Source organism: Stylophora pistillata, chromosome 2 (genome assembly GCF_964205215.1).
Source record: "Stylophora pistillata chromosome 2, jaStyPist1.2, whole genome shotgun sequence".
NCBI lineage: Eukaryota > Metazoa > Cnidaria > Anthozoa > Scleractinia > Pocilloporidae > Stylophora > Stylophora pistillata.
The window spans coordinates 53,393,070-53,419,962 of record NC_142520.1 but is presented as its reverse complement, the minus strand read 5'-3'; the positions used below and the strand labels follow the sequence as shown (position 1 = coordinate 53,419,962).

The window sequence follows — 26,893 nt, the reverse complement described above, 5'->3', positions numbered from 1 at the left end:
TCATCATGCTTATATCGTTTACTTGCCTTCATGGCCAGAAATTGCGTAGCATTATGTTGAAAATTCTGAAAAAATTCGATTTGAGGCAAAATCTTCTATTAAACTATACGTTTTGAACACATTGTTACTCGAGCATAATATTTACCGGGCCATCTAATCGTCAAATTGTCGCCAGGCCCTGCTTGAAGTCCGAAAGTTCGGTTTTCACTTTACGTCCATAATTCGCATCCCTGAGAGAATCGTAGTGTCGTTGACTTGAGAGCTTATTCTGTCACTTTTAAGACCTGGATATCCATTCTTTTCCGAGCAGAGAATTCTATAGCATTGTTACTTTACATTCTGAATTCCACAAGGTCTAACTCGATCGCAAATGAACGAAAAATCCGACCTGAAAATTTTGAGGGTCGGCCGCGTGGACGCCATATCTTCAACTTTGATCATTTAGTGAAGACGCATAGAGTAATGCCCCTCTAGTACCCCCTATAGTCGAATAAATATATGCGCAAACAACGGATTCTGACTGATCTCCAAACTATGTATGGGAGGCAGGGGGGGAGGCAGGGGGGAAAGCGTTCTCGCGCGAGGCGATCGCGAGGTTCGGTCGGTTCAGGTGTTATGTGTTACTTGGAAAATGTTGTTCAACGATTAAGACTAACAAAACTAAGAGTGTGACTCTAAAATCTTTTCAATTGTGGACCACAAATTATTTCAGTCATGTACCTTTTGCAGCTTTTCAGGTCATAACTTGCAAGAGACTTGCATTGATTCGCTAATTGTTTTCAAAGAAGTGAATACTTCTTTTTCCTGCACTAATAGCCCTTTTCCGAATTACTCTTGGCCTCGTTTTGAAAACGAGGCCTTGCGCTCGACCATTCTTGTGAAAATGAGTTTAATTTGCATGTGAATGAAAACTTATCATATGAAAGGATGAGCACTAGGACTCGTTTTGAAAATGAGGCCAGGGGTATTTCGGAAATGGGCTATCGGCCTCTGTGGTGGTGATTAAACAACTAGCATACACCTCTTATCAGCTAAGATACAAATTTGCTCGTTAGGGATTTAATTTCCCACCATTTTGATGCATTGATAGAAATAAACTTTTTTTTAGTTTTTGTACATGTACGAGGAAAAAATTCCAAGAATATTAAGAGGCCTTTCCTAATGTTGAATTGTTCATTTTTATATATTTTATAGAATTCTCTACATGTTAAGTACTGGCAGGAACTTGAAGGAAGTGGCATCCTCAGCATGGAACATGTTGATCATGTGTTCTCCAGCTTTATTGGACAGGGAATCATCAAAGAAGACATCTTAGACATGATGGAGCGATTTGGTTTGATCGCTAAGTTCTCAGTTTCCCCAACTGATGTGAAGTACTTTGTACCAGCTCAACTGAAGCGTCCACCTGACAGACTATTTGAAATTAAGCCTTCATCAACGGATCCCTGTCCATTGTATCTCCTGTTTGTCCATGGCTTTGTTCCTCATGGTCTCTTCTTACAGCTTGTCTCACGATCCATTCGTTGGTGTGCTAAGAAATGGCCCACGCATCAACCCATTCTGTACCAAAATGGAGCATGCTTCATCATTGGGGAAGATATTCATGATTTTGTCCTCATTTGTCAAACAGGATTTGTGAAGGTAATCTTGAGACAAAAGAAACAAACTCATCTGGTTGTGGGACAGAACACAGCTGAACTAGCAACTGTTGTGCGTAAATTTATCGAAGACACCCTACAGAATTTGTCACTAGAACTGCCATACCTGAGGGGTCTGCAGTACAGGCTGTGTGTTGCATGTCCTTACTGTTATCAAGAGAAAGAAGAACCACGTCGAGCATGCTCAGACCACGTGATAACCACTTGTACACACGAGGACTGCTTCCATCTCATTGATGCAAATGAAGGCAAACCCACAATCTGTACTAGAAAACTTTGGGATGAGGTACGTCCCTTTTGTGGGCTGGAAAAGTGGTTCTTCAAAAGAAAAGGCCAGGTATTACCACTTTCTGTGATTTGTTTCTATATATGTTTCTCAAACCCTGGCTCAAATTTCCTCTCGCTCTCTTCAATTCTCCTCGTTTGAGAATCAAATGGATTGTAGTCAGTGTGGACAACCTCATCGCGGTTAGTTTTTAAGTCAGAGATTCGTCTCTAAGATAAAATTCTTCTGACATTATGTAGTTCTCGGTTATACCATGGTTATGATTTTATCATCATGAATTTTTGGGAGTGTTCCCAAAATTTTATGATGTTATGTTATGTAAGTGATAGAGCCTAGTATGACAATTCTTTTATCTCGTGGTCTTCAAATGTCATCACCGGATCACAGGGCGCAGCAGCTGAAATTATTCCCATTAAGACTGACACAGCACTGAAGGTGACTCTCCTGGGCAGTGAGTGGAGCTCGTCAATGGGAGGCTTGTCCACCATAAACAGACAACTTGCCATTCTGTTGGCCAAACGCAAGAAAGTGAACGTCACACTCCTAGTCCCACAGTCTGCCTGTTCTGAAGAAGACAAGAGAACTGCAAGAAGCCACAATGTTTCCATCTGGGAAGCAGAGAAACTTACAGGCTACAGTGACCCTCTTGACTGGTTGAGTTTCCCACCAGAAGACCTTGTCATTGACTTTGTACTAGGTCATGGTGCTAAGCTTGGTAAGCAAGCCCAGGTTATCAGAAAGTCTCACAGTTGCAAGTGGATTCAGGTAGTGCACACTGCACCTGAAGAACTTGCTATGCAGAAGAACTATCCAGAGGCTATTTCCAAAGGCGAAGAGAAGAACGCAACTGAAGTGGGGTTGTGTAAGTTGGCAGATGCTGTTGTAGCAGTTGGACCAAAGCTAACAGACGCTTTCTCCGCTCAGCTCCGCTCTTGCAAGAGACACGAAGACATCCTTCAACTGACTCCTGGAATTTTCCGTGAATTCTCTGACATAGAACAAGCCCCAAATGAGAGTAAAAAGTTCAAGATCCTGACGTTTGGCCGTGGTGATCTAGAGGACTTCAGCCTGAAGGGCTACGATATCTCTGCCAAAGCAATAGTTGAACTGAAAGACAGATCTTACCATCTGATCTTCGTGGGTGCACCTGAAAGTAAACAAGATAAGGTTGCAGCAAATTTGCTCAAAAGTGGAATTGCTAAAAGGCAGCTGACTGTGAGGAAGTTCATACAGAGCAAAGAGAGATTGAAAGAAATATTTTGTGAAGTTGATCTCTGCATTATGCCCTCCAGAACAGAAGGGTTTGGATTGACAGCATTAGAAGCTCTGTCTGCCGGTCTTCCCATTCTTGTCAGTGGCAACTCGGGATTTGGTGAGGCATTGTGCACTGTACCATCAGGCAAATCATTTGTTGTGGATTCTGAGGACCCTAAGGAGTGGGCAAAGGCAATTGCTGGTGTCCGAGAGAAGGAAAGATCAGACCGACTCCATGAGATTCAGCAACTGAGGAGTTCCTATGAAGAGAAGTTCAGCTGGGAGGAACAGTGTGACATTCTTGTGGAGAAGATGTGGGACATTGTTCGTGGTGAGAATATTTTGAATATCCTTCAAAAAGTGTTTTTGGGGACGACTCGGCTTTCAGTCCCTTATAAAGCATCATGGAAAGCTGGGACACTACAGATAAAAAAATATGTTTAACCTGAATAGTAATCAGTGGTTTTATCCTCTTATTGATTGGTGTAATATTAATAAAACAGTTTCTTTCTATCTTTTTAGCTTCTAAAAGACAAGACCCAAGATTCAGAACTCAGGAGGGCGAAGATGTGGATACGCCAACCGAACAACTAACAGTTGATTCATTACTGACTCCAAGTGAGTAACAAAATATTTATAACACATCGCAATTGACATCCCCAAAGAGTAACATACAGGTTTGAAGAAGATACAACATTTCTCCTTTCCTTTTCTTTCGACTTCAGGCCAGCTACGCTTAATGAAAATGGCACTGGTGATATTTTGCACTGCGGAAGAGAGATGTTCTTTTTGTACCTCTGCTTTCTCCGGTTATGATCCAAAGACATGTATACACTAATTTGATTTTCTTCTACTTTCTGATATGGGCGGATGACTTGGTGTAATTTTTGTTTTAGTCAATTGAAGTTTTATTCCATTTCACCAGAAAGCAAACATAAATTGCGTAAAACAGGAAGTGTTGGGTTTTTTTTTTTTTGTTCTCTTTTAGTCGTGGCTACGCGAAGCGTACAAACGACTATTAGAATGGGGCACAATATCCAAATGTGTTACTCACTCAGATGTAAACAAATCGATAATAATAACGACTTTCCGAAATTATACGGGAACACCTCTATTACATTTCCGAAGCAATGCTGTGACTTTAAAATTTAACTGGACCCTTTTTTGAAGGAGTTTCGATTTTGATTAAAATACTCGTCGCAGGTAGCAAATGTGCTAACTGCGACGTCAAAGCTCTTTGAAATACTAAAGGTGTAACTATGAGTGAAGACGCTTAATGCAATTGCTTTTCCGCGATCATCTTTCGCCATCATTTGCATTATTGTGGAATATTCCTCGCCGTTTCCTGGTATATTTTGTTTTTGACAAAGCGTCCAGGCCACAATCGTTCTTAAATACAATTTCAAGCCTTCATTCTTCTCACTGCGAGCCGTCAGTATTTACATCGTTATATATCGCTAAAATGAGTAACCGGCAAATTTTTATAGGGGAAAGCGAGGCGTTGTTTTCGTGACTGGCCAATTGTTTAAGTTTCTGATGGTTTTACCTCTCATCTGTTTGGTAACTACGCAAACATTAATTTGTAAAAATCATTGTGTGTACACCCCTGAACGTTAAAAATATATCAAGTCGAAGGAATAGTTTTTGTTATTATTACTTAAATAACAGTTTTCAAAATTTCCAGTCTGCATTCTGTACCCAATCTGCAGTCTGTAGTCTGCATTTTGCACCCAGTCTGCATTTCGTACCCGGTTTACAGTCTGTATTTTGTACTGACCGATAGCTAAAATGTGAATTCTGACCATTCACCCAACATAATCCCAGCAGTTCAAAGTAATACCATGTAGTTTCAACTGTATCCGGGAGTTACCCATTGGAATTTATTTATCTTCAAAACTCATTCCAACGAGATGTATCCACGACTTATTCGCAGTTTCCTTTGATTTTTCCCGAAACGAAGCCCAAGTTGAAATGCTGTTGCCATCAAAACGTGTATTTGTACTGGCTATTCAGAGTGTAGTCGTTTTCCGACACAATAATGAAGTAATCATATATTAATGCGATTAATCCTTCATTTATACGAGGTCTAACCCTAACCGCGGTTTTCAATCAATAAATGTCCTTCCTAAATTTAATATAGTTTAGAACGCGGTTTTGTCAAAAAACGGCACATTGAAGTTTTTTTAAATAACCGGCGCTGGAGTTCTTTTTCCAGTTCTGCAAATATGTCAGAGTGTAAACCTTGTCGTAAATTTTTCCTCATTGCATCTTCCCTCTTGACTTTTAGTATATTCGTTTGCAAATAAAAAGTCACAATTTATCATTTCAAGGCTCAGTAGCTGGACAATACACTGGTTGTTTACTGGTTGAAGCCCTTTTTACGTCTTTTACCCCCAAACTTCTCTGTAAAGATGTGGAATTGTTTCGTTTCTTTCATGCTTTTAGATTAAGAAAACTTTTTGTTCCTTCTAGGTTCTCTTGACCGAATCATCCGGGAACTTCAGCAGATGCAACTTGACGTAAGCAGAGTCAAGAGCAGAACAGATCTATCATTGGGGCTGAGGACTACTGCATCAGACAAGGGCTTCACGATATCTGACAATCAAGGATCAGGAAATTGCATGTTCTATGCCTTGTCAGAACAACTGGAAATTGTTAAAGGAATCAAAATCACACATGGCACATTAAGACAAACCTTGGTCCAGTACCTCAGAAGTAACGCAAAACTAGTAAGTTGATGTTAGTATGTCTAACAGAGTTTGTCTCTTGCTGTTCTATTTAAGGTTAAGTGTGTATGCGGGTCAACACCACCAGAGCATATCCCAGTGTTCACGGCATAATTTTATTATTCAAGAAGCTGCACAACGATGTTGGTTACAATTGAATCTATTTGTTACTGAGGCCCTGTCCACACGTATCCAGAGATTTTTGTATCCGCAAATTTTTTTATGCGGATACACCTAGCGTCCACACGTGTCCGCCGCATACGCTTGGTGTATCCGGAGATTTCTGTATACGCTCTCCAGAGTGGAAATTTCTGTATACGCTGTGTATCCGGATACGTGTGGACGCTTGTATCCGTATATTTTTGTATACGCTGACGTCACAGTATCAGAACCAGTCTTTTTCCACGCGAGATTTTCCAAAATGGCGGCGAGCAGAAACGTTGTGTGTTCAATGCTACTAGGACTACTTTCAAGCGTAATAGCGTGTCTCCAACTAAATGTTGCAATGTTAAATCTAAACTTTAACTACTTGAGAAGACGTCTAAGCATTATGCGGCTTCTAGCTATATCTGATTCAGGAATCAGACGCCAAAGACTTCTCAGAAGAGCGGGAAGACAACTAGCACGGCCACGAAGATTCTGGGTCCGACCAGGAAGAACTAGTGCTTGGTGGGACAACTTTGTGCTTGGAATAATGATTGAGGAAGAGTGGAGAGAGAATTTTCGAATGAGCCGTGGTTCTCTCTACAAATTAGCCGACGAACTGAGGCCATATATCGAAGGAAAACGAACAATAATGAGGACTCCAATGGATGTCATAAAACAAGTTGCAGTCACGCTGTATTACTTGAGTGATGAGGGAAGGTTACGACAGACAGCCAATGCCTTTGGTATTTCAAGACAAGTTGTATCAAAGATTGTACGTAAAATGTGTAAGGCCATCACTGTACATCTTGGAAAGAAGTATATAAAACTTACAGGACTACCCACTGACTCCTGGTCAGTATTAAATGAATCGTCCTCACCGTCAAAAGAGTTAGTACAAACAGATTCAGGAGTAGTATTGGTATCATCAATATCTGTAGATTCTACACCTGACGGTATGGTTTCTGTGGCAGGCGAACCACCCCAGACTAACTCGTATTGCTCAAAGTATAACAGAACAACACGGCCATGACCACTTCTTCTACCACTGTCAACAGCCTGACGGAACTTGTGACGAATTTGTTTCAGCTTGGACGTCAAAATTGACTTAGTTCCCCTTTCTTATGTGGGTAATCATTCCCAATTGAAGAAGCATTTTCTTGTGAAGGATATTGGTCATTGAAGAGATCTAAAATGTCAGAATATTTGGTTTGGCACGACTCCCAATCGATATTTTCCATAGTCTTTGCTGTTTTGTAATCCAATGTCACTTTAAGAAGCAGCAATACTTCATCGTCCGTCCAAACAAATGAGTTGTCTTTGGTTTTTTTCTGTTTTTCTCTTAACTGAGACATTTTTTATGGTGTTTTTTTAACAGGAATTTTTTTCGCTCTTCAAGCTCACACGTGTTGAAACCTCAAGTAAACAAACAAGAAAGCCGCGAATTTGGCGCCAAAATTATCGCAGGCTCAGCTTTCTTTGTAATGCGCATGCTCTGTTGACTAATCCTTTGAGATGTCAGGATACGAATCGGATACGTGTGGACGGTCGTATACGATTCGTATACGCTACGTGTGGACGCAGATATTTTTGTATCCGCATAAAAAAATTTGCGGATACAAAAATATCCGTATACGTGTGGACGGGGCCTTAATCTGGCCTCGGAAGTAGCAGACTTTTACGGTTTTAGTCATTTAATATTTCGGTTTAAAAAATGCCCCCCTTAAATCTCCATTAGATAACACTAAACAGAATTCCAGTTATTCTCTTAATAATGGATCTTTCCTGTTGTTTTTCTGTTGTTTGCGAATCCTTGTTGTTCCACAATAAATTGCTAATTAAAGGTCGTCTCGTAGCATTCTCAAAAAAATTACTCCATGACTCGTACCCCACGCGCTCAAGTTCCGATCAACAATCCTCTTTAACTTTGTTTCTTGAACTGATTTTCTCACAGCCGAATGGAACAGATCTGTTTCACTTTGTCCATGGATATCAAACATGGACTGACTACTTGACACACATGGAACAAGATGGCGCTTGGGGTGATCACGTGATTCTGTGTGCCGCGGCAAACTGCTATGAAACGTGCATTCGTGTGGTCAGCAGTCTACCCCATAGCAATGATGTAATGATTACGCCACATTGTCCAGTTGACGAAAGCAAAGCACTTGTACTGGGACATATTCATGAGGTGCACTATGTCAGCCTTCAACCCGTTCAAGGTACAGCTCATTACAGCACAGTTAGTAATTTTAGGCTTAGTTTCATAACAGTGTATTTCGTTTAACGTGTTACATAGATTTATAAATCTTCCTCTTAACTCTTAGGTGACAGTATATTCAGGCTTTAACGTCAAGGCTTTTTCTCTATTTTCCTATCTATTCTCTTTCTTTGCATATTTAACATACATGATGACGTGGGTGGTTTTCATAAACTTCTTTCCAGTACTAATTGACGGTTAATCGCCCGCTTGATTGAAACGGCATTTGATGCAGTTTATTCTCCTTTGCTTTCTAATCGTTCTCTTCTGTTTTTTGTTTTTACGGGTTAAAAGACAGGCTATCTACACAGTTATTGTACTACGGCCTCAGCTGACTGTAATATTTCTCATAATGCCATATGCCTCAGTAATTATCCATTAAATAGTAATCAGTTGTATCCTCATGTGGATTGGTGTAATATTAAAGAAATGATTCTTTCTATCTTTTTAGCTTCTAAAAGACGAGACACAAGTTTCAGAACTCATGGGGCCGAAGATGTCGACACTTCAACCAAACAACGAACAGTTGATTCATTACTAACTCCAAGTGAGTAAAAATATAAATATAACATAACCAAAGTAAAGCGCGCGCTCTGATTGGTCAATTTAGCGTCCCCCATTTGCCCTTGGGTGTACGCTGCTGACGTGAGCAAATGCAAAGACTATTTTTCCACGCGCGCTTGTTTTTTCTGGTCACGTAAGATTTGTTAAATAAAAGGGAACTCTAGCTAAAATGTATCAATGTTGTGTTATAAAACAAATGGTAAACACCACAGCGTACACTATTGAGTTATGGATGCACTTGGGAGGTTTGCTAAGCACTCAAGAGGCTAGAGTCGCTCTCGGCTATCGCCTCGAGCGACTCTCACGCTTCTTTCGTGCTTAGCAACCTCCCGCGTGCATCCATAACTCAATAGTGTACGCTGTGGTGTTTACCATTTGTTAAATAACACACGGTAACTGACATCTCCTAAAATGAACAGAGAAGTTTCAAGAAGGTCCAACATTCCTCCTTTCCTTTTCTTTGAACTCCAGGCGAGCTATGCTTTGTTAGAAGTAATACTTCTGATAGTATTTTACATTAAGGAGACATCTGTTAATATTTATAGCTCTGCTTTCGGTTACAATCCCAAGGCATGTATATACAAATTTGCATTTCTTTTACTATCGATCTGGTTTGGTGTGAGATGTTTCTTTCGGACAATTGAAGGTTTCATCACATTTCACCAGGAAACAAACATAAATTGCCTGAAACAGGGAGACTTGGGGCATTCTTCTTCTTTTTCTCAAAACAAAGCGGAAGTTTAAACGCTGTTTCGATCAAAGCCGGTCGCAATACATTTGTCTTTCGACACAGTATTGAAGAAATCGTATATTGATACGGTAGAGGAAATAAATCAGTATCTTTTTGAAGCCCAGAATTTTTCCAGGATTCGCAAATATGTCAGAGTGTAGACCTGTTTCGTGTCTACCCCTTCTCTCTTGATTATTTTATCCAACATTCCGTAACGGGCAAATATCGAACCTAAAAAGTCACTTGACTGCCAGGGTGTCACTTCAAGGCTCAGTTGTAGAACAATACATCGGTTATTTAGTGGTTGAAGGCCTTCTTTCCTTTTTACCCTCCAAGTTTCTCTTACTAGCTGGGGAATTTATATTTTCCAGCTGAATGGAATTTATATTTTCCAGTCCTTTTTCCAGTTCTGCAAATATGTCAGAGTGTAAACCTTGTCGTAAATTTTTCCTCATTGCATCTTCTCTCTTGACTTTTAGTATATTCGTTTGCAAATAAAAAGTCACAATTTATCATTTCAAGGCTCAGTAGCTGGACAATACACTGGTTGTTTAGTGGTTGAAGCCCTTTTTACCTTTTTTAGCCTCAAACTTCTCTGTAAAGATGGGGAATTGTTTCGTTTCTTTCATGCTGTTAGATTAAAAAAACTTTTTGTCCCTTCTAGGTTCTCTTGACCGAATCATCCAGGAACTTCAGCAGATGCAACTTGACGCAAGCACAGTCAAGAGCAGAACAGATCTATCATTGGGGCTGAGGAGTACTGCATCAGACAAGGGCTTCACGATATCTGACAATCAAGGATCAGGAAATTGCATGTTCTATGCCTTGTCAGAACAACTGGAAATTGTTAAAGGAATCAAAATCACACATGGCACATTAAGACAAACCTTGGTCCAGTACCTCAGGAGTAACCCAAAACTAGTAAGTTGATGTTAGTATGTCTAACAGAGTATGCCACGTGATATTATCCTAAGATTATGATAAAGGGGAAGTGTGTATACAGGTCAACACCACCAGAGCCTATCCCAGGGTGAAGTGACCAGCTTGTAGCCTGGTGGGAAGAGGAACTGAAAGGTTGAACTTTATTTTGTAAGATTCCGCACAATGGTGTTGGTTAGAGTTGAATCCTTTGCTACTGAATATAGTTTCCCTAGAAGCAAGCTACCCCTTTCCGTGGTTAGAATATTTCAGTTTTGAAGAAAGCTGCCTTTAAACCACCTTCAGATAACAGAATTCTAGTTACTCTCTTCATGATGAATCTTCCTGGTTTTTTCTTTTTGTTTGATTTTTGTTTCGTTTTTCCAGCTGTTTGCTAAGCGTTTGGAAAATACACGGACGTTTTGATAAACTTCTCAATGACAAAAGTTGTTTTATACAGTGAATTGCTAATTAAAGGTCGTCTCGAACCTTTGTGATAATGTTACTCCCTGAATCGTGCTTCACGCACTCAATTTTCTCCTAACAATCCTCCTTGTTTAAGTTTGCTTTAACTGATTTTTCTCACAGCCAGATGGAACAGACCTGTTTCACTTTGTCCGTGGACATCAAACATGGACTGAATACCTAACACACATGGAACAAGATGGCGCTTGGGGTGATCACGTGATTCTGTGTAGCGCAGCAAACTACTTTGAAACGTGCATTCGTGTGGTCAGCAGTCTACCCCATACCAATGATGTAATGATTTCGCCATATTGTCCAGTTGACGAAGGCAAACCACTTGTATTGGGACATATTCATGAGGTGCACTATGTCAGCCTTCAACCCGCTCAAGGTACGTGTGCAGCTCATTACATTACAGTTAGTAATTGTAGTTTTATAACAGTATACTACGTTTAATGTGTGACTCAGAATCATAAAATGATCTGGCTCTTAACTCCGAAATGACAGTAAATTCATGCTTTAACTTCAAGGCTTTTTTCTCCGTTTTCCTATTTATTATCTCTCTTTGCTCATTTAATACGGATCAAGTTGTGCTGTTCTTGGAAAGTAGAATTACGTGATGACATGATTGGTTTTCATAATTTCCTCTCCAGTACTATGTGAAGAAGTTTATAGAAATACAATAGAATCGAAAGGTAAGTTGACAACACTAATAAGAAAGAGTTTTCGTTGAATATTATGTACTTATTGACTGATTTGGACGGCCGAATGGGAAGGTATTTGGCTTTAAGTCATGAAGGTCCAAAGCGCAGCGATCAGGTCAGCGTGTCATGACCAAGAGAGGAAGAGCCAAAAAGGTGAAAGTAAAAAAGACTTCTACTTGTTCAATAAGTGCGGTTAAGATCTGGACCATAGTCTACATAGTGCAAAGCTGGACTGCTGTAGAGTCTGTCAACAGTCAATTGAAAGCAAAGGCTCAGTAATGAGATGCTGGGGAAAAAGGAACGTTTTACCTTGTATAATCAACAGTGCAGCAGGAGACTTAATTAGTCAGAGTTCGAAAATCAAACAAAACAAACAAAAAAAATGTCCGGCCCATGGAGTTGTAGGAGCACCACACCAATTCAAAGTAAGGTAGCAGTAAAATAAAGCTGCACGAAAGCATTACTTGCAAGGTTTATATGAGTTGTTCTTATTCCACTAAATAGGACATTGTGTAATGGGCATCTCTTTACCAACAATTTACAATTGCAATAGCAGAGGTTTGCATCAAAATTGTTGACCCATTTGTTATCTCTTTTTCTATGCAAGCTTACCCAATTAACCCCCCCTCCCCCCTTTTCCAAACAGTGATGTATTCTTAAATTCCCATAATCTTCAGCATTACAGTTATACTGTATGATTGAACAAAGTTTGCATCACTTTAGAAATACATGACATTTGTACTGGAAGGTTTGGTTATATTTTGAAAGGTTTATTTTAACAACTTGGCTGACATTGAAATTTAAGTTGAACTACAGTGCACTATAATTTGGTAGGGAATTGAGGAGGGATAAAGTTTATTACAAATCATTTTACAGTAAGGGATTATTGTAAGTTGTAATTTTTGCTTTCTAGTTTATTGGAATTTAAGAAGTTTATTGCAAATCATTTCACAGTTGTAGGAATTGCTGTTGTATTTTTGCTTTCTGTTTATTTGATTTTAATTAAGGAAGAATTAAGTTTATCACAAATCATTTCTTATCTTGGAATAGTTGTAACTGTAATTTTTGCTTTATTTTATTGGAAGTTATTAAGAATATAACAACATTTAGCTTATCATGTAGAATTGATGGACTGATATGATTTTAAAACGAGAGTTTAGGTTATGGGAATAAAACGTCATGGAAAGCAGGGACACCCTCTATAAAAAAAATGTGTTAAACCTGAATAGTCTGAATAGAAATCAGCTGTTTTATCGTCTTCTTGATTGGTGCAATATTGAAAAAGGTTTCTTTCTATCTGTTTAGCCTCTAAAAGACAAGACACAGGTTTCAGAACTCAGGAGGCCGGAAATGTAGATACGCCAACCGAACAACTAACAGTTGATTCAATAGTGACTCCAAGTGAGTACCAAAATAGCTAATGTTTCGCACGAGGGATTCATGTCAAGATTTATAGCTCTGCTTTCATCGGTTGTAATCCAAAGACATGTCTACATAAATTTGACTTTCTTTTACTTCCAATCAGGACGGATGGCCTGGTGTAATTTTTTTAAGTCAGGGGAAGTTTTTCTCCCATTTCACCAGGAAACAAACATAAATTGTAAAAAAACAGGGAGACTTGGAGCGTTTTTTTTGCTCGTTGTCAAAGCGAAGCCAAATTGTAAATGCCGTTCCTATAAAAGCACTTTTACGTACCGGCTTTTCAGAATGAAGTGGTCATCTGACACAGGTAGAGGAAAATACATTTGGGTAGAGGAAATAAATTTGGGCCAGTTTATTTCTATTAAATCTAACCCTAACCGCTGTGTTACGCAAGCAGTGGGCCATTCGTATTCTTTCTAAGAGGTTTCTTTTCATTAAATAATTGTCTTTCCACTGCAAGCTTTTGGCCCTCTTGACACTGTTCACAAAAATAGATATTCAGATAAAAGATTCAGCTTAGTTCAATATAGTTTAGAACGCAGCTTTGGTTTACAGTTTTTGTTAAACAACGGCTCTTTTCTCTCTTTAAATGACGGGCCCAAGGGTTCTTTTCCCAGTTACACAGTTTTCCCTGTGGTTCGTGGTTTCCAGTGATCTGTACTTCTTGTTACAATACACAGAGTTGTAATTATGGCATCTTGTTCTCTTTTTCCTTTCTCCTCTTTTTTTTTTTTTTTTTTTTTTTTTTTTTTTTTTGTCTTTAGCCACACAGACTACTCCCAAACCGAAGGAAGAGGAGAAGGATAGTGAAGAGGAAGACGAGGAACTGAGGGAGCCGGAAGACACAGACGAAGATGTTCAAACTCAAGACAAAACCATCATCTTCAAGTAAATACATAAATTATGTTACCCATGATCTTGCTTAATCATAATTACACGAATGATTGTGGAGACTTGCCCACTGATTGGTCAAGAATTACTTCAAATTTTGCCATTGTCAACCCACGAGAGGTGATTATTATAGCAAAGCAAACTGAAAATGGCCACCGTGCATTTTTTTTCCAATTTTTTGAAAAAGAAAACAAAAAAAAGTTCCTGTGATATTTATTCAAGAAATTAGACTAAAATAGCCATTATCCTCAGGCTTAGCTAGTAGAATTTAGTAAGTAGTGTTTAAGGACTTAACAACAAGACAGGCTCGTATCTTTATTTATATTGTGTTCCCACAACCACACAACGCTCAGCTACTCGCTTTGTCTATCACGGAATGAATAGATAGCAAGTAACGCAGCCAATCAGATTGGAGCATTTGCGATAGAACGCTTAGTATCGAATGATTGGACATTTTCCCGTCATCTTCGACGAAGAGTTGCTCTACGATTGATCGTTAGTTCAGTTTTGTTTCACCGAAGTCATTCTTAATTCTTCCACTATACGACGAAAAGTACTTTTTAAAGAAAGCCTCGTCATCTATTCTATCATATTGGTGTTCAATAAACTCAGTCACAAGATTACCGCAATATATATATCTTATTAACCAAGCGCGAGGGCCGTACTGGGAGAATATCGGCCCGAGGTCTTGACAGTACGGACCGAGCGCAGCGAGGTCCGTACAAAAAAGAGCGAGGGCCGATATTCTTTCGGTACGGTCCCGAGCAAGTTTGGTTAATAAGATATTTATTATACGACTGAAGTTCAAAGGGACACAAGTGCGGTATCATTCGGGACCATTCGGGACAGTGCCCGGTCCAATACTAAGAGAATATTGACCGGAAATAGAGCAGTTTGATTGGTTGATTTTAGTTATTGGCCCTCTGACTGCCCGAGTCGTGTAATAAACCTAGTTATTATCGTATATCCCACAGAGATACTGTAACAGTACAAGGTGGTCATTGGGACGTGAGAAAGGCTGTATCTCACCTGCTATATCCGCCTGGTTTTGTTGCTGAGGACACTACGCTGACCCTTTTCAGATGGAAACCCTCCCTGTGTTCACCTCCGCTTCAGCCAAACGAAGCTGTAGTAAGCAATGTTCTTGAACTATCGGCAGAAGGCGTTGAAGGTCTTCAGTTCAACAAAGAAGTCACTGTGGGAATCTCGCACAGTGGACCAGACCTGCGAGGATATGAAGTAGTGATAAAGATCTTAATAGACGCAGAAAGAAATGAATGGAAGGACGTTGAACAAACAGTTGACTTTCGATCTGTATCAGGTAGAGGCTGGTTTTTAACGTCGATTCATTACGCATTAGTCTCATTTGATATGAAAATGTAGCTTGTTCCTTTCTTAACTAGCCTTTTCCCAGAATTTCTGTGTCCATGTTTCAGTGTTTTTGCGGTGGCAAAAGTCATCTTTATCCACGCAAGATGATGTTAACTCTTTCAAAGGGTAACGTATGGGCGTTGAAATCAATAACAGCAAAACAACAAAAGCGACGACAACAACAATACTCTACCAAGTGTTTTCCTTTCTTTTTTGCATTTTTGATTCTTGTATTGTAACTTAAATTTTATAATGATACGATTCAGCTATTACGTTATTTTCATATCTTGTACAAAACTAACATTACTGATACAGCAAAAAGCATAAAACAAGAATATCAGTTAAGCATACCTTACTAGATAAGGGTTCCGACCTATCAAGTTACAAATAAAATCAAACGAGCCAAACATGACAACGTTTCAAGGCTTTAACAGGTGAAGTGATCCTCTTTTTTAACAGTGAAAACTTTATTTCATAAACTGGTTCTAAATTTTCTTTGGTGTCTTTCTTTCAGATCTGCAAATGGCTTATCGCGATGATTTTCCTGACTATGCTCTTCCTGTTGCTGAGACAAAGATTACACAGTGTTCCACATTTGCAGTGGTTTGCCGTCTTAAGGCCCACAAGTTCACCATAACCTCAGAACCGTCCACCTTTTCGTTACCAGACTTTCCATTGGTCAAAGTGTTCTTCCCGTCAAATGCAGTTTCCGTCACAGAAGAATACCAAGTGACAGTCACAGTAAGTATATGATGGGCAGCATTAAACAATTTCGGTCTGTACCATTCCCGAACTATTCTTGGACTGGTTCGTTGAATCAGAGAGCACAATCGTTGCTATGGTTCAACAACAAACAACAACAACAAGCCTTTATTTCATCTCGTCTTTAAAATAGCCAAAAAAACATGCTAATATATCCGGTTGCTGGTGTTGATTCTTTTTTCCGGTCAGGCAGTCGCTTCTATCGATCAGTCTGTAATGTTAGACTTAATTGCGTGATATCTAATTTTACTGCATAACACCCACGAGATGTCAGGTAAGCTTTCGCGCGAAAACTTGATATCTTCACACTTGATATTAACACCGTTACTATGGTTATGTAACATATCGCACCTTTCGTAGCAAAAGTGAAATGGTTTGGTTTTTCATTGGTGTTCCTACATTAAATGAAATATTACAAGGCCGCTTGGAGATACGAAGTTTCTCTTCTCGTGTTGAAAAATATTTCAACACTCGAAGAGACGTTTCGTATCTTTGCGCGGCCATGTGATGTACTCTATATTTTACCGCCTTACTATCGCTTTTTGTTAGGTATTCTAGTAACCCGGCATAATATTGGAAAGATACTTCTCCAAGCCAGATTTACTTTGCCACTTGTGATAGTTTTCTTTACTTTTCGTGTTTCTACATTACTTTTGAATCTTAACGCCCTAGATCATTTTATTATGTTGCTACGTAAACTCTCATGCAGGACAGACGGTTTTGTCCAGATAATTCACGTTCCCTTTACAGCGTGTGCAAACTTTAATTTTGCCTTTCTTGTAACCAGTCTTAAAAAAATACATGTAGATGTTACGCTGCCGCTGCCCACAATTTACTGTTGAGCCGCTTCCTCGCCCATTCATCGACTAACTTTCTGTAAGAAGGGGGTAGGGTTCTAAAGAAATGGTGGTGCTGCTTCGGTGGGTGTAACAAGGTAATTTTAGTTTTTATCAACTGAATTGATATTGTAAATTGGCACCGTAAGAAGTTTCAGTAAAGAGTAAAGAGTAACCTTCTGGCTTGGAGAAGTTTCTTACCACAATCACAACTACTGAAATACCTTACTAAAGACCACACCGAGGCAGTAACCTTCACCGTCAAGAAAAAATTTTTTTTACTCCACCACTTGTAGATACAAGAATTTCGCAGAAGAGAGTTAAGAAACAAGGAGATGTTGGCCGGCCCGATATTAAGTATTCAGTGCAGCAAGGAGGTCAAATTTCAGGAACCAGTCACTGTACAGCTACCGCTATCCTTGAGAGACACTGAGCAGGGCGCTCAATCATTGGGTATCCCTGATCTGTCATTAGCCCGTGCTCGAGTCTTGTTTTTACCATCTGATGGAACCCAACTAGATTGGACTGAAATTACCGCTGATTCCTCTCCATGGCTGGATGGCACTGTCATTAAATTCAGTGTGAAGCACTTCTCGAGGTATGCCCAATTAACCATCTGCTTTTAAATTTTCACAAGACTTTGATAAGTGACGTAAGTCTCCAGGGTAGCGATACTACTACTAATAAATAAATATTAATAAAAATAATAAATAATTTAGCAATGGACATTCCACTGGGTGGCTCTTCCTTGTCCACTGTTTTCAGATCGAATTGGAATTTGGAATGTTGGTTTTTGCGGAGGGAGGAAAACCGGAGAACCCAGAGAAAAACCCTCGGAGCAAGGACGAGAACCAACAACAAACTCAACCCACATGTGACGCCAGGTCCGGGAATCGAACCCGGGCCACAGTGGTGGGAGACGAGTGCTCTCACCACTGCGCGATCCTTGCTCCCCAACTGGAAAAAACCTCATCGAAATCGAAACGAAAAGAACTCAAAGCAAAAATAAACAAAGGCAATCAGAGCAGATCCGATTATAATTAGAAACACAAGGTCAGCGATGGTACAACTGGTGTTTTTTGAGAGTGTGGCTCATTTTCCCGCAAGCATCCGTATCTTGATCTTATTTGACTTACTACAGTAGCTATAAGGCATCACACGAATCTATGTTAGAGTTTTTATCACCATCGCAGCTGCGTATATTCGTCCCATTCGTCAGTTAAGGGAAGACATTTTGTTCGCATATGGACAGGTCTACTAATTATTCACCTATTGTATGACCACAAGCTTTACTTTGCTTTTACTTCTGTTATATTTCTTTATTCCGTCTATCGTATTTACTATTTCTATTGTTATTGTTATTAGTAACATTATAATTATCATTCATTATCGTATACGTTTTGAATTGCGAGGAGGTGAATTTATTTCGTCAGCCACAATGAAGACACTAACGGACAGGTCATTCTTTCTCGCCAGGCGAGAGAAGGGGGAGGGGAGGGGAAGGGAGGGGGATCCGGTCCATTTTTGTTGTGTCACAGTAAAATCTACTTGATTCTGTCATAACGCTATGTACTCCTTATGTGATTCCCCCCCCCCAACTCCTCCGCTCCATCTCCCCTCCTCCATCTCCCCCAACCCCCTCCCCCTTTCTCCCTTCAGGCGAAGAATTATGATTGACCTCATATTGTTGCTTCGTTGCAGACTTTGGGGCTGGATAGATTGGTGCGTTAAACCCGTCATGTCACCAATTATTGAATTAGCGCGTAACTTTAACACAGAAGATGTACCCCAAGTGGCCGTTTTTACAGCTTGTCTACCAGCAGATACAGAGTTAGGTTCTGCAAGATTGTTGAATGTGTTTTGCAGTTCAAGTAACGCGACAAGGAAGCACATTAAAGATGAAGAGAGATTGTTGTTAGCAGAAGAAAGTGCTTGGGACAACATGGTACCACGCAAAAGGCTTACGTGTTTCTTTCAGGGAGTGTGGTTCATCCGGCCGAGGTTGCGGATTTGGAAAACTTTTTTGTCAGGTAACACTTTAGGGAAGATTTGCGTGGAACTTGAGCATCTGGTTTGAAATGAAATAATAAAAAAAAGAGATGGATGGGAAAGTGAACTGCTTATTACCACCATGGTGGTTAACATAACATAACATAACATAACATAACATAACATAACATCAACTTTATTTCAACATTTCAACACGATAAGTGTTTAAAGATTCGCGCTTATGGGGTCGTGCATTTAAATTAGTCCTAAAAATTGGTTAGCCAATCAGTCCTTTTGTTAGGTGAAACGAAACTGAATCGGAACGTTCAAATTGATCTGGACGAGTGGCTGTTAGTCCATCAGATGTTAGGGATTTAAGATGCAGCATATAAAGCATGTTGAAGACGATATCAAGCTTCTCTCTTATGTCCAAGTTGTGGAGTGCTAACTGCCTCCCGATTAGCTCAATGAATAGAGCGCTAGACATTGTGCGGAGGGTCGAGGGTTCGAGCCCCGGCCGGACCAACACTCAAGGTCTAAGTTACTCTTACGTTACGGTGGAGCATCACTGATGTTCGATTCGCGACGGCCATATAAAAAACGCAAGACTTCAGCGATAGTACAGCTTTATTGAAGCCGTTATTTGTCCGTCAATTACCGCTCAAAATTTTCCGCAGCTTTTTATCCACTTACCTCCCAAAAAAAACTTAGGAAAATCAGCTTTTTATTGCTCTAAGAGAGGACTTTCCTTAAATCCTCCTCATATGTCAAGAAATTGTCTCATTTCCTTACAGGTTTGAAAAGGACGATTCTATAAAGAGGAATTTAAGGGTGCATGTTGTCGACAAAGGATGGCTAAAAATAGAGTTCTACAAGAGCAGAGAAAAGAGGCCAGACAATAAACTGTGCCAACTAGAAATGGATCTCCCCCCTCGAAAAATAGACATTGAGGTAAAGAACAACGTTTGAAAGACGTAGCTCAATTCACAATTCCTCCCACAGATCTTTCACTAGCGATACTTTTATCTCCAGATCGATCGGCTTTCCAATTTCGAATTTGGCTGCTTGAAACGTTCGCGGCCCGGTTGCCGATCGCACAGTATGTTGGGTAACAAAAATAAGCCCGGCGAGGGTAGCCAGCGGCCTGCAGTCCAAAAACAAACCCGTTAGCTCCCCTGGTCCCCTCGAGAGGTTTTGTCAAGACCGCATTGTTTTGATCGACCAATCAACATCGAATGGAAATGTGTTTATTAATTTAAATTTTACTTTGCTTTGGTAACGATGTTTTGATCGTTGCTTTGATCTCGTGAATACAGGATGGATCGTCATTGTTGATCTAATCCTCGAATTCGAATTCGCCGAAGTCATTATTTTTTTTGTTCCTGTTCTTTTTAACCTGATGACTTCATCGCTGGCATGGAAGGCATGGTAAGCTTTTAAAAATATAACTAACGAGGAAGACTAACTGCGATACCTTCGAATTCTATCACAGATACAATAAAATATTACGAATACAAGTACAATATGAACATATTTTGTTGTAGGTTGCTTCGGAACTTTGAACACTGTGAGGGATGTCTCTTTCGAGTCAACGACATAATTTCTGATGCAGAGCAAGTGAAAGAAAATTTTTCCCGCCCTCCTAACTCGACATTTTTCGGTCACTTAATAAAGCAAATATGGGGAAGCAGAGTAAACCTAGTAAAACGAGGCTCGCACAAACAGAGGCGGGTGAAGTACAATGAAAATCTGCAGCGAAAATCGCCCTGTAACACCAGTTTGGTTGACCTTGGCTACCCTCGCCGGGCTTATTTTTGTTACCCAACAAGTCCTGGAATAATCAATCTGAGCCTGGAGAAGTCCTGGAAAAATCCTTGAAATTTGTTTGAAAAAAGGGTATGAACCCTGAGTAAAGAAATTAGAATTTCCATGAATTTTTGTTTTTTGACAATCCTTTCTGGAGCTAACTGTGTTTGCCCTATTGATGAGGTACTCACCTCTCTCCACTATGCCCTGGTTTAATTGACTCCTAATCCTTGTGTCACAAGTAGCTTAACCCTTTTTATAACCCCTAAGAGGGACTAACATCTAATTTCTCCTTACAACATCACCCCTGAGTCTCACATTAAGGTCAGGAGAATATAGGAAATGATCATCAACTAAAGAAGCTCTTGATTGTTAATTAAATTCTCTTAGTCAGCACCTTAAGAAATGTTTAGAGAAAAGTATGGAGAATATGCATACTGATGTCAGGGGATGACGTGTTAAGTTTGTTGTTGGCTCATTTCCTCGACTAAGGCTGGAGGTTGAGTAATTTTTCTTTGGTTTCTTCGCAAGGTTGTGGTTTTCTTCCTTTACAAGAGCCTGTACTTTCTAAACAAATTCAACCTGAAGTAGGAAGGTCTTTTTTGGGAACATGTTATGTCTTACATGCTGAAGAAACCATTAAGATGGTTTTTTTTGTTTTTTTGTTACAGGATTCTGATCCATCTAGTGAAGTTTGTACATCACAAAAATCTTTACAACAAAAAAATTATGGTAAGACAGACTGAATTCACTGCTTTAAGTTTTTTGCCATGTTAGCTTACCTCCGGCCTTGAACACTGATTGATATAATTGGACCATTACACGCTTCTGGTTGGAATCATTGTTCTTTGCTTACAGTGTGATTGATTGATTTTGTACAGAGATCCCAGTAAAAAGACCGTATCAGTAGTGGTTCTATAGAAATTATTTCTTTTTTCTTTTTGTAGTAAAACAAGGCACACCAACAGATAATGAATTGGAACAATTAGCCTCCCAAATTGGTAAAAAGTGGATAAAGCTTGGGCGTCGCCTCGACGTCGAGGATGCAAAGCTAGAGGATATAGGACAAAGACTAGAGGGTCTGGACGAGAGAGCATATGACATGTTAAAACACTGGAAACAGAAGAAAGGTTGCATAGCAACTTTCCAAGTTTTGAATGCTGCATTACAGGACGAACTTGTACAGCGCAAAGACCTAGCTGAAAATTTTTGTTACCACCAAGGTAATTATTTTCAAGAATGTCGCTTTGTTCAAAATTGTTGTTATGAGTTATTTTAAATTACTATTTTTATTGCCTGGCATGGAGTCGCTTAGGAAGCAGTCTCAGAAATTTCCATAATTATGTGCCCACTGAGAGCTGCATAAATTATCTTCAACTTGGCAACCAGTGCTAGTGCGTATGAGTAATAAGATGTTACTTCCTGATTTAACTTCCAGGTAAGCTAACTATTTCGTAGCGTAACAAAACGTAAATTATTGTAACGTACCGTCACGTTATCAGTCTCTAGAAGAAGGCAGTACCTCAAAACTAGCCCAGATCGCCTCAATCCGACTACAAGGCTTAATATCAAGAGACATTAATCTATATCATGTCTCTTGGCTCTAAACAAAAAATTAGGAATGTATGAACATGTTTTTATGGAAAACTTGAAACTGCAAAAAACTGACTCCACTATTATACATTGTGGCCAAAAATTCAAAGAAAAAAAGTTAGAAAACAGTTATGTTAGGTAAACACGAGAAGGAAGGATAAGAATAAGGATAGTTGGTATCAAGCCGGACAAACCAGTTGGCGATCTTGAATTCTGACCAAGGAGCTGAGCTTAGGACCATCAAGAACAGTCTCGGCTATCGGCCAGAGCAGCTAGGAGTTCAAACCTGGGTATCACTTAACATCCAGAGCCCCTAGAACTATTTTCTAAGTGTTATTTTTCAGTTGTGGTACCTTTTGGTACGTTTAGTTTGTCCCTCTTAATTAATCAGGGTCGTTAAAAAGATTTCAGTTGAGTAGCTTGACTGTGAACAATGATACAAAGTACGCGGCACAATGTTATGCCGCTAGGCTGTGAATTTAGCCACATGCATTCGGAGTAGCCGGCTTGTTTTTCAGAGTAGACAGTAAAATGCGCCGCGTGTCGGGCTTTTTTAACAACCCTGCACTGTACATAAAGACCACATCCTCCCTTCATAATCGAGAAAGGCATAGTTCAAGTTCAAGTTCAAGTTCAGGTTCATTTATTTGTTTAAGCAGGTTGATTAATTGGCAGCTGTAATAGCTGATGTGGACCTGCTGTCCTAACCCACCCATCCCACCCCAGGGGAGGACATCCATCACACAGTAATCTCGTGTGTGGGAAATTAACGTCTCCTACCCCCAACCCTGCAGGAGACGGAACCTCCATTTATTCGTCCCTATCCGAGAACACTGGAATATCTAACCATTTCTTGATGTTATAGAAAGGTAGCAAATTCTTCTCAATTATTTTAAGACCTTGAGTGTTGGTCCGGCAAAAGTATCAATAACACACGGCAATTGACTTCTCCAAAGAACTTCACACAGGTTATAAGACGATCCAGCAGTTGCTCCTCTTCTTAACTTTCAATCTAAGGCCAGCGCTTTGTGAAAATGGTACTTTTGATAATATTTTGTGCTAGTGAGACATATATTATTATTCACATCTCTGATTTCTTGTCTTAGAATCCAAAGACATTTAGGAACAAAGTGACACTTTTCAGAAGAATAAATGTACAGATAAAAGATTCAGCTAAATTCACTATATTTTAGAACGCGGTTTTGTTGAACAACTTCTGAACTTTGTTTGAATTACTGGCCCTACGGTTTTTTTTCCAGTTACACAGATATGTTAGAGTGCAGACCTTGGCGTAAATTGTTCTTTACTTCTTCTTCTCTTTTGGTTATTGGTGTGATGGTTCGCACATAAAAAGTCTCTTGCAGTTTATCTCTTCAATGCTCAGTTGTTGAACAAAACATCGGTTGTTTGGTCGTCGAAGGTCTTCTTTGCCTTTTTACCCTCCAAGTTACTCATACTTGTTTAAGAATTGTTATTTTCCAGCTGACAATTGTTACGCTTCTTTCATGCTGTCAGATTAAAAAAACTTTTTGTCCCTTCTAGGTTCTCATGACCGAATCATCCGGGAACTTCAGCAGATGCAACTTGATGCAAGCAAAGTCAAGAGCAGAACAGATCTATCATCGGGGCTGAGGACTACTGCATCAGACAAGGGCTTCACGATATCTGACAATCAAGGATTAGGAAATTGCATGTTCTATGCCTTGTCAGAACAACTGGAAATTGTTAAAGGAATCAAAATCCCACCTGGCAGATTAAGACAAACCTTGGTTCAGCACCTTAGAAGTAACCCCAAACTAGTAAGTTGATGTTGGTATTTCTAACATAGTTACTTACGGTTCTTTTTGAGGTTAAGTGTGTATACGGGTCAACACCACCAGAGCCTATCCCAGTGTTTGCAGCATAACTTTATTATTTAAGAAGCCTCACAATGATGTTGGTTACAATTGAATTCATTTGTTACTTAATGTGGGCCTCCGAATTAGCAGACTTTTACGGTTTTAGTCATTTGAATATTTTGGTTTAAAAAATGCCCTCTCTTAAACATCTATCAGATAACACTAAACAAAACTCCAGTTTTTCTCTTAATGATGGATCTTTCCTGTTGTTTTTCTGCTGTTTGCGAATCGTTGCTGTTCTACAATAAATGCTAATTAAAGGTTGTCTCGTACCATTCTTAAAAAAATTACTCCATGACTCGTACTCCGCGCGCTCAAGTTCCTATCAACAATCCTCTTTAAGTTTGTTTCTTTAACTGATTTTCTTACAGCCGGATGGAACAGATTTGTTTCACTTTGTCCCTGGACATAAAACATGGACTGAATACTTAACACACATGGAACAAGATGGCGCTTGGGGTGATCACGTGATTCTGTGTGCCGCAGCAAACTACTATAAAACGTGCATTCGTGTGGTCAGCAGTCTACCCCATAGCAATGATGTAATGATTACGCCATATTGTCCAGTTGACGAAAGCAAAGCACTTGTGCTGGGACATATTCATGAGGTGCACTATGTCAGCCTTAAACTCGCTCAAGGTACAGCTCATTACATTAGATAGAGATAGCTTTATCAAGGAGTAAAATCATTGCAGTCCCCGGGCCGGCTGAAATGTGACTTACTTTACAATGGAACTAAACGTCATCTATAAATTATGATAAACTACTTAAAAAGAAGAAAACCGTAAAATGTTACGTAAAATTTGTTACCACCAAGGTAATTATTTTCAAGAATGTTGCTTAGTTCAAAATTGTTGTTATGAATTATTTTAAATTACTATTTTTATTGCCTGGCATGGAGTCGCTTAGGAAGCAGTCTCAGAAATTTCCATAATTATGCGCTCACTGAGGGCTGCATAAATTATCTTTAACTTGGCAACCAGTGTTAGTGCGTATGAGTAATAAGATGTTACTTCCTGATTTAACGTCTAGGTATGCTAACGATTTCGTAGCGTAACGAAACGTAAATTATTGCAACGTACCGTCACGTTATCAGTCTCTAGAAGAAGGCAGTACCTCAAAACTAGCCCAGATCGTCTCAATCCGACTACAAGGCTTAATATCAAGGGAAAGTAATCTATTTCATGTCTCTTGGCTCTAAGCAAAAAATTAGGAATGTATGAACATGTTTTTATGGAAAACTTGGAACCGCAAAAATCTGACTCCACTATTAGGGAAGGATCAATAACTGGTGCCTCTTATTTTTATACATTGTGGCCAAAAATTCAAAGAAAAAAAGTTAGAAAACAGTTATGTTAGGTAAACATGAGAAGGAAGGATAAGAATAAGGATAGATGGGAAGAAACTGGACAAACCAGTTGGCGATCTTGAATTCTGACCAAGGAGCTGAGCTTAGGACCATCAAGAACAGTCTCGGCTATCGGCCAGAGCAGCTAGGAGTTCAAACCTGGGTATCACTTAACATCCAGAGCCTCTAGAACTATTTTCTAAGGGTTATTTTTCAGTTGTGGTACCTTTTGGTACGTTTAGTTTGTCCCTCTTAATTAATCAGGGTCGTTAAAAAGATTTCAGTTGAGTAGCTTGACTGTGAACAATGATACAAAGTACGCGGCACAATGTTATGCCGCTAGGCTGTGAATTTAGCCACATGCATTCGGAGTAGCCGGCTTGTTTTTCAGAGTAGACAGTAAAATGCGCCGCGTGTCGGGCTTTTTTGACAACCCTGCACTGTACATAAAGACCACATCCTCCCTTCATAATTGAGAAAGGCATAAACTTTGAACATGCACGAAGCGCGGGAAACTTTGAACATGCACCAAGCACGAGAAACTTTGAACATGCACCAAGCGCGGGAAACTTTGAACATGCATCAAGCGCGGGAAACTTTGAACATGCACCAAGCGCGGGAAACTTTGAACATGCACCAAGCACGAGAAACTTTGAACATGCACCAAGCGCGGGAAACTTTGAACATGCACCAAACACCAGAAACTTTGAACATGCGCCAAGTGCGGGAAACTTTGAACATGCACCAAACACGAGAAACTTTAAACATGCACCAAGTGCGGGAAACTTTGAACATGCACCAAGCGCGGGAAACTTTGAATATGCATCAAACGCGGTAAACTTTGAACCTGCACCAAGCGCGGGAAAATGCAACTTCCATCGAGTACGAGGACATGCGCGTTACTTTAGTGGCCAAGTCATTGATTGACTGTGGGGCCCTAAAGGAAAAAAAGACAGAAACCACTGTGAAAGAAGTGTTTTATTACCGTGTTATTATCGTGCTTCTCGTAGGTCATACAGAAAAGAGAAGAATCGAAGACGACAGTTTCCCATGTCAGGAAGAAGAGACTTCTAAAAGGCAAAAAACAGATTAGTGTTCTGGAATAAATATGGTAAAGAAATCTTTTTTCACAAAATGATGTTAACCGTATTTGTGCTGATATCAAAAGTAAATTAGTTCATTTAATTTCCTGAATCTCGCGACTGAAAGAAATATTTGGTGTTACATGTTCGTGTCGTACCATTCAAATGTAATTGGCCAACTTAAAA

At 39.7% G+C, this 26,893-nt stretch overlaps 2 protein-coding genes across 1 annotated transcript in view; one reads left to right on the top strand and one right to left on the bottom strand.

Moving 5' to 3' along the window:
* Positions 1-26,893, bottom strand: part of LOC148740330 (uncharacterized) — a 191,029-nt gene that overhangs the window by 67,559 nt on the left and 96,577 nt on the right.
* LOC148740337 (uncharacterized) overlaps positions 1-26,893 on the top strand; it is a 129,723-nt gene that overhangs the window by 101,917 nt on the left and 913 nt on the right. Inside the window, exons 14-25 of the mRNA XM_088750428.1 lie at positions 8,780-8,875; positions 10,287-10,543; positions 11,129-11,396; positions 11,659-11,700; positions 13,015-13,110; positions 13,896-14,019; positions 19,775-19,931; positions 21,458-21,518; positions 21,734-22,009; positions 23,922-24,178; positions 24,649-24,916; positions 26,636-26,736. Of these exons, the coding sequence (XP_088606554.1) occupies positions 8,780-8,875; positions 10,287-10,543; positions 11,129-11,396; positions 11,659-11,700; positions 13,015-13,110; positions 13,896-14,019; positions 19,775-19,931; positions 21,458-21,518; positions 21,734-22,009; positions 23,922-24,178; positions 24,649-24,916; positions 26,636-26,718 (1,985 nt within the window). The 3' untranslated portion in view covers positions 26,719-26,736. The remainder of the gene's footprint in view (positions 1-8,779; positions 8,876-10,286; positions 10,544-11,128; positions 11,397-11,658; positions 11,701-13,014; positions 13,111-13,895; positions 14,020-19,774; positions 19,932-21,457; positions 21,519-21,733; positions 22,010-23,921; positions 24,179-24,648; positions 24,917-26,635; positions 26,737-26,893) is intronic.